Source organism: Aplysia californica, unplaced genomic scaffold (assembly GCF_000002075.1).
Source record: "Aplysia californica isolate F4 #8 unplaced genomic scaffold, AplCal3.0 scaffold00288, whole genome shotgun sequence".
NCBI lineage: Eukaryota > Metazoa > Mollusca > Gastropoda > Aplysiida > Aplysiidae > Aplysia > Aplysia californica.
In genome coordinates, this window is record NW_004797558.1 from 563,747 (window position 1) to 572,118 (window position 8,372).

General features: G+C 38.0%; 1 protein-coding gene across 1 annotated transcript in view; it reads left to right on the forward strand.

Annotated features, from left to right (window-relative positions):
* Positions 1-3,190: 3,190 nt before the first annotated feature.
* LOC100861463 (E75 nuclear receptor) overlaps positions 3,191-8,372 on the forward strand; it is a gene marked incomplete at both ends in the record, with an annotated part of 14,236 nt that continues 9,054 nt past the window's right edge. The window contains 2 exon segments of the mRNA XM_005101571.2: positions 3,191-4,417; positions 7,276-7,417. Of these exon segments, the coding sequence (XP_005101628.2) occupies positions 3,449-4,417; positions 7,276-7,417 (1,111 nt within the window).

Sequence of the window (8,372 nt, forward strand, 5' to 3'; positions counted from 1 at the left end):
CTTTTCTCTGCTCTCTTTCTTTCACCTTCGCTCTCTCTCTCTCTCTCTCTCTCTCTCGGTCTTTCTGTCTCTCTCACTGGCTCTTCCTTTTCTTCTCTTTCTCTCTTTCACCCTCACTCGCTCTTTCTCTCCTTCTGTATCTCTCTTTTCTTTCCCTCCCTCTCTCTTTCCCTCCATCACTCTTTTTCTCCCTCTCTCTTCTCTCTTTATCTCTCTCCCTCTGCTTCTCCCTCCCTCCCTCCACCTCTCTGTTTCATCAGTCCCAAAGTCCTTTTTGAAGAACAATAGATATTTATTATCAAACCGTTCTTTTCACTCTTAAGAGGGGGGGGGGGTGCTACACCTAAAGGCTATCTCGTTTATTAGTAGACCAAATTTTACCATATTTCACACATATAACAAGCATAGTAGGGGGTCTTAAAATCCGCAATCAAATTTTATTTAAAAGTTTTGTTTCCATAGATACACCGGCCATATTGGATTTTGTTGACATGTTTTACATAATGAATACCGCACTTATCGACTATCGTTTATGGAAACTGTTTGTTTTTTCCTTCGCATGCATGTTAGCAACCATTAGATTTTAAAAATTTGTCAGTTGATTTTTTTCCTAAACGAATGTTAAAATTTTTAATGAATTTTTTCCTGAGGTAATATTAAAGTTTGCAAAAAATCCGTGAAAATCCACACTCCAGAAACCACGAACAAAAATCTATTCCATATATCACAAATTCAACCTACACATTTTGAGTAGTACATCTTCTCTTCATTCTCAGAAAATTTCATGAAGATTGAATGAAAAATGGTGGAGTTATTCAAAAAAGTATAGAGACCAATCGTGTTGAGAAAACAGCCGATAAAGAAAAATAGAATATTGACTTAATGAGAAAATGCTGTTGACAAACATGCCCGGTGTGGGAAGTAATAGGGCCTACGGCTTTTGGGGTTTCTTATGCGATGAAATACTTTGTAGAACAGAGGCTGAGGACGCTAAATATGTCTACAACTCAAATTCAATAATTTGAGCCGAATCAGGACTTTCGGGGTGTAGCCTCCGTCCCCCCCCCCCCCCCCCCCCCCACTTCCTTAAGTTTTTCAAAGGGTTGTCCTTGAACTGTTGATATCCCATTTCCTAATAAACAAACTCTTAGAGACCCTCCAATCAGCCCATAGAGTAAATCACAGTACTGAGATTTTATACTTAAGCCACTGAATGATTTGCTCCTCGAAATTGGTTCTCTCATTGTTGTTTTGCTAAGTCCTTTAGATCTCTCTGCTGCTTTTGATATAATTGAGCATCAGATATTACGAAAAGAACTAGTAACAACCTTTGGCTTCAAGCTATACCGTCAAATGGTTCCAGTCCTACCTTTCAAACGGCCTTCAGATAACGGTCATCAAAGTTATTAAATCTAATTACTATATTCCTGCCGTCTTAAGACAAAAGAATGTATGTCGTGTGTAATTAGGTCAAGTAGCGTTTTTTACAGGAGACAAAGAGGTCTATTCAGGGTTCATCGTTCTATCTTGGTTTTATGGCTATGCAAGTAAAATTAAGGAAGTTTTGGGCTTTTGAAAATATGCGTTGTGACCTAGTTACATATCGATATTGTTATGACCAAAGACAGTTTAATAATTACTTCATAACTTTTTACTGTATATCTCAGCAAATGAGACAAAAGTTACACCGACCAATGAATGTCGACATTAAATAGTCAGATCGACAAGATTTTTGTTAAGTCGAAACACCTTTTATGTTAAAGATTTTAATTCTCTTGTAAAATTTCATTTTAGGCAAATATATATAATATTCGTTTTTCTGTCATGAGACGGCAGATTCTTGAGTACGGGATTCCCCCATCTCAGTCCTTAAATCGATACTATTTAGTATTTACTATCTATATTAATCCACATATCAAAGCCATAAAAAGATTAAAGGGAAAATATCACGTTTATACAGATACATGGATTTATAGACCATCAACGTTAAATCAATCTTGGTGAGCTCTTTTATATTATTGATAATATTATGTTTAAGATGTAATAAAGAGAGGAAGAATGAGAGCAAGTCGATGATAAATTACCAAACAGAAACTATTCTGGCAAGTAATGCGAAAGCCATTGGTGCAACCCCGAAAAAGGGGGTATTTTTTGTTGTTGTTAGGAGGCTTTAATGTTTCGTGTTCTAAAAAGGCGAAGTACTTTGGAGTATTTTTGATAATGAATTGTCAATGTTCTAACATCTAAACCAACCGATTTAACTGTATGTATATGGAAATTAAAAAATTATTGAAATTCAACATCTCATTAGTACATCTGTTATAAATAGTGAACAACTACAAACTTACCAAACTCAGCTAATGCAAATCTATGATAACGGTATCCCTGTAAGCTGCTCTGTGTTTACCCTGCCTCATTTGCTTTCTATTTCTCTGTCGATTTTAGTGTCCCCGAAATGCCTGTTTTTTCCTAATTGTTTATATGTATGCATACTATTAGTATTATATTATTAGTAGTAGTATTATATTATTATTATTATTAATATTATTATTATTATTATTATTATTATTATTATTATTAATATTATCATTATTATTATTATTACTATTATTACTATGGTGATAATAATATTATTTATCGTTAATTATTATCATGAACATCATTATCATGAGAAGCAGCAGCAGCAGAAGCAGAAGAAGAAGAAGAAGAAGAAGAAGAAGAAGAAGAAGAAGAAGAAGAAGAAGAAGAAGAAGAAGAAGAAGAAGAAGAAGAAGAAGAAGAAGAAGAAGACGGAAAAAGACCATGTGTCGTAAATCAAGAATATCTTTTTTCACTCTGACTGTTTCTCAAACTTTAAGTGTTGTTTACGAGATTTTTTTCCGTTTTTGTGTCTTGATTCTTGTCATTTTGTGGTCCAAAACGAAGCTGAGTTTAATTGCAGAGCCTTTCAAAATTCAAGCAACCTCTCATTTTGTATAGAAGGTTGCCAGATTGCTAAAGTAATCGTTTAATTTGTTCATCATAGTATATACTCTCTTCACAGGATTGACGAGATCCACAGTCCCACCGATTCTTTGATGGTCACTTGATCGCCTCAAAACACAGAGTAGTTTTATTCAACACCTCTGCCAAGGACAGTTCAAAGTACAAGTTTCATGTCTCTAGCCTTTCCTGGATGTATTATTTCAAGGCCAAAACTGTTTAGGTTTTTGGTGTTAACTGTCGGCATAGCAGCTTAGAGCATACTGGTACATAATACATTCCTGTCGCTATCACCTGCTGCCTCAGTCTCAGAACCTCGTGTGTGCTCTTGAGAACTGATTATAACGATAAGGCTGCGATAACTGCGTGGCCTCGTCCCAGGTCGACACCCTTTTGTTGTCACGAAATATTTGCAACAGCACGATCTGTGTGGTGAGTCTAATGAGGTAGCCTGTCTTCCAAAGCGATGTCGCTATCTGGAAAATCAAATCGTTCTAAAAACCCTTCTCTTAAAAGGGATTTGCTGAGTTTGGGTTGTACGTCGAGCAGTCCTGAACTGCCCGCGGAGTCCACAGATAGAGTAAATAAAGGACAAAATGCTGACCCGACTCTAGAAAATTTTTCCAAAAGACAGACTCAGTGCACCGCGTCCCCATCGACTTCAGGACAATCGTTATTACAATCAGAACAAACAAGTGAGATCTACGACTTCTTGGATTCCGCATCGAGGGGTTTGCATTCTGTTTTAACCAACCCCGAATCGCCATCGGAGTTATTTGCTGCCACCAAATCACCGGTTACACAACAGTCTGAAGTGTCAAAGTTCACTACCAGTGACACAGATATGGCTTTCGTCACGCCGCCATCTAACACATCATGTCATGTGACTACCTCGTACCCTACCACAAATCATACCCCAGCGAGTATGCTGTTGATGTCCTTATCACGTGAAACGAAAAAGGGTTCTCTGTCTTCAACACCGTCTTCGAAATCCTCATCTTCTTCATCGTTGCCAGCCTGTACGCTATCACCCTCAGCAGCATCATGGCCCGCATCTTCATTGTCATCACCGCAATCATTAGCAACAATAACAACATCAAAAAGCCGTACGAGGGATACCGATATATCTCCCTTATCAATGGGGGACTCTATAACAACAGCTGCAGTAGCAGCCGAAGTAGCGACAACATTTTCACCAAACTCTTCAACAGCGACATCAGCAACAGCAGCAGCGACGAAGTCACCAGAAAATGTAGAAACGGCATCAGTAGGGGACACAGAAGAAAGCGAGTCGATGCAAGCCCCCTTGAGAAAGCGCCGTCATCCCCCCGATGAGCCCACGAAGAAGATGATACCCAACCTCCCCCCGTGTAAAGTATGCCGTACAAAGGCGTCGGGTTTCCACTATGGGGCTAACACGTGCGAGGGATGTAAGGTGAGAGGAGGATGCAGTGTGTTGTCTTTTTTGTGGCGTCTTTTATGATTCGTACTAGATCTATTGTGAAAGTACATATGTGTTACACTGTTTAACTTTTTAAAAGATTCATATATAGTGGCGTCCAAAAGAAACTATAAAATATTATCACCCAATAATTGTGTTATAGGCTTGCATTACCCACTCATGCAGCTTACCACTTTAAAGCTGAATAAATTCTACGTCATCTGACACATTAATATTTCAGAGACACCCGAGATATGGTTACTCAAAATTGACCTAAACCCTTCAAGCCCCTTGCTAGTATATGTTCAGCAGCACTAAGAGCATAAGGATATATTCTCAGTTTCGGTGGGTACCAAATGTGTGCTTTTTAAAAAGTTAGCAAACCTTATTACACTTTAATTTTCATAACGTTTGTCCATTTACCTTTAAAAGTTGTTATATGTTATTATCTAAACTTCTTTACAAAGATACTACATCACTTTTTAAAATGCATGCCTCTTTTACTGAAATACTAGTGCATTGACTGGGACTGGGGTTAGGGACGGCAAAAAATGGCTGGGGCTAGAAGGGTTAAAAAGTCAGGCATGGCAAAATTGTGCGATATCAGAGAAACGCAAAAATGTGATGCAGCGTGGTAGAGTCAGGCTCTCGTCAATTTTTAGGCATATAGAGTTATTGGTATCATTTTAAAGCTTGTTCGCTTGTCTTTATTTGGATGACAGAAATATCCATTTATCTTGAATACGAGTGGAGATATTTGCGAAAGAAGGGGGTGGTGGTCACCTGTTTTCAGAGATAAAATTACTGAGAAAATGGCCGCCAAAGATTAATTACTTCCTTAGCTTAAGAGTCAGTGGTAACTATAAAAATTTACATTTTCTGTGCCTTTAATTCAGAAAAATCAAAATAGAAATGAATTCTTTAATGGACATGAAAGGTGTTGCGCCAAAAGACAAAAATTTGATAAAAATTCACAAACCTGGGAAAGAATGCAAGTTTCTTCACGTTGATTATTTTGACGATATCCTGATTCCACCACGATGCCTCACTTAATGTGTTCGCGCGAATATTGAAGTGCATCAACATTGATTAAATGAACACGTATTTAATATCAAATAAAAAGAGAATATTATTGTCTTTGCAATGAACAACATCTTCTTATGATGTTTTCAAACAGGTTGGAGAACAGAGCAGTTCCAAATATCACCCAAAAACCTGTACTTAAAATAACATGTGCTCACGAGTATTATTTTTTTCTTTGTTAAAGAGCTACCAATAATGGTTTCGTGTCGAGCATGAAAGCTTTTTTTGTACGCGGACTGTGTTAGTTAGATTTTGGACATAATCATCTGTCAATGAGGCCTCGAAACTGCCATGGTTTTCGGTGGTCAGTATTGGAATTAACAAAACGGTCCTCATAAGAACCACTGGATGACTTGGTTTAGTGGACTACATCGCGCAAGTGCTAGAGCGTCTTGTCTTACCGTATTTTCATCATGGTGCCATTCAAGTAGATATCTCCATGCATAGCAAAGACCTTTCTCACAGGTCCAATGCCACTAGATCATTCTTGGAAGACCAAATCAAATCAAGGTTGGAGTGGTCTCCTGTAAATCTATAGCCCTGATATGAACCCTACAAGTATGTGAAGAGTAAAGCACCATGAAACAGCTGCTGAAGAAAAGCGATTTTGCTCCCTGTTCAAACCCTTTGTATGCAGTTCACTGTGACATTTGGTATGAATTGACGGATAACTATGTACAAAATTCAACAATGTTGATGCCCAAAGTGTTCGTACAATACACAAAACTAATGGCTCCTAAGCAAAATAACAATGAGCACCTTTAATGTTAAATCCAAGTTTTCCATGGTATTTGTGATTGATCTGTTTTCAGTTCTGTTTGAAAATATCTTGACAAAATATCGAAATAGAATATTGTTTATTGCAATACAAAATTCTCAGTTCTTTGGATATGTAATGTATGTCCATTCTATCAATATTGATGCTCCTCAATACAATGACAATAACAATCTTTATTCATCTCGCAGGAAGAAATATGTCTTGGTCTTTAACAATGGCAGTAGACGTTACAAAAGTTAGACCTAAAGGTGCACTCACGCAAACGCACAACAAGACAGGACGTTAGGCCTAGTAAATACATGTCTCACGTGCTGGGACAACCCGCTCCGTAAAACATTCTCTCTCTCTCTCTCTCTCTCTCTCTCTCTCTCTCTCTCTCTCTCTCTCTATTTCATTTGAAGCACTGTGTGTTCAGTAACCTCACTGCAGTCGGTCCGCGTGAATTTCTATATCTGTCTGTTCTTGCTTTTTTGGAAATACACGCGCAAACACAATTTTATGTTTCTTTGATTGCAAACAATTTTGTCAAGCCTGATTTTTCAAGGTAAATTTTTTGAGTGACCATATCTCGGGCGTTTCTTAACATAGATGAACTATTAAGGTGTCAGATGATGCATAATTCTTTTAGATCTAGCCTTAGATTGGTATGCTGCATGAGTCGGACATGCGATGGTTGGGAGATTACATTTTCAAATTTCTTTTGGGTGCCGCTATTGATATATAATTAGCATTTGTCTTGGACATATATCCCTGTACGAAGCGGAAAACATCACAATATTAAAGTAAAATGTCCATAAAAACGTATTCTTTTCCCTTCCCCTACGTTCTGTTTGTGTTGATTTTTGCTATTATTATTTGCTTTAATTGTACGTCATGTGTGTTTTAAAAATACGTACACCGTTTTTATTCTTTACCCTTCTGTTTTCCCATTTTGTAAAGAAAATAAGGCAGGCACATTGTTTTACAAATCAAAACATGTTCATAATTTCAGGGTTTCTTTAGGCGAGCTTTGAAAACACGCACGATCTTCCAGTGCGTAGGAGTAAAAAACTGTGACGTCATAGGAGTGAACAGGAAGCTGTGTGCTTATTGTCGCTATCAGAAATGTCTCGCTGTGGGCATGTCAAAGACCGGTAAGTACGAACATTTATTTATTACCGTAACAGTAAAGCAAGACACGTCTCTTTCTTCCCGCGACATACAAAGGGTAAAAATGGCAGATAAAAGTAAAGGAAAAGTAAATCAAGAAGCGCATCGACACAAGACCAGCCTTTTAGTGAACAGAAAAGCTAGCTAGAAAAGCTAGCAAGAGAAGGTATGTACAGCAAATGTGTTTTTTCGATGGGGTGGGGGGGGGGGGGGGGGGGGCGGAGAGGTACTGTTGGCACCCTCCAACTACCCGCAGAAAAAGTGTTTGTCGGAAGAGGCCATCATTGTCTATCATCGTCAGCAGTCTGTCTCAACTGAGTTTGAGAATAATGAATTAATGAATGTATCGTGGCACGGTGTTTTTTAGACTCTTGTCAGTTTTTGGTCAGATGGATTTACGTTTATCTTAAAGTTTGATTAAAATTTGTCTAGCTTTTGTGGAAAAGAATACTCATCTATCTTTAACAGAAGTTGATATATTTGCAATTGAAGACGGCGGGGGTCGACTTGTGTCAGAGGTAAAATTAGTGATGAAATGGCCTTCACAGTTTTATGACTTCTAAGCTTGATTGTCTTTGTGAACCAAAAATGTGCAGTTGTTGTGCTTTTGATCCATGTTTTTCAGTAAAACTCAAACCGAATGTGCTTTTACATTGACATAAAAGGTGTTCAGAAAAAAAGCTATAAGAACTGCCCGACGGTTAGAAAAATATCGACGACTTCGATTTCATCATTTTGACGAGAACCTAATTTCCCCACGACGCTGCACAATTAGTAATTAGGCCCAAGCACGACAACAGAGCGATTTAAACACAGACTTGAATTTCCTAGAGTGGGCACAGTCATAGCTGCCACTCGTTGCTCTCTGTGTGAACTTCACGCTATTGAAGGATTAAATAGGGGGGGGGGGGGTTGTTATCTTTAGTGTGGTCAAAAATT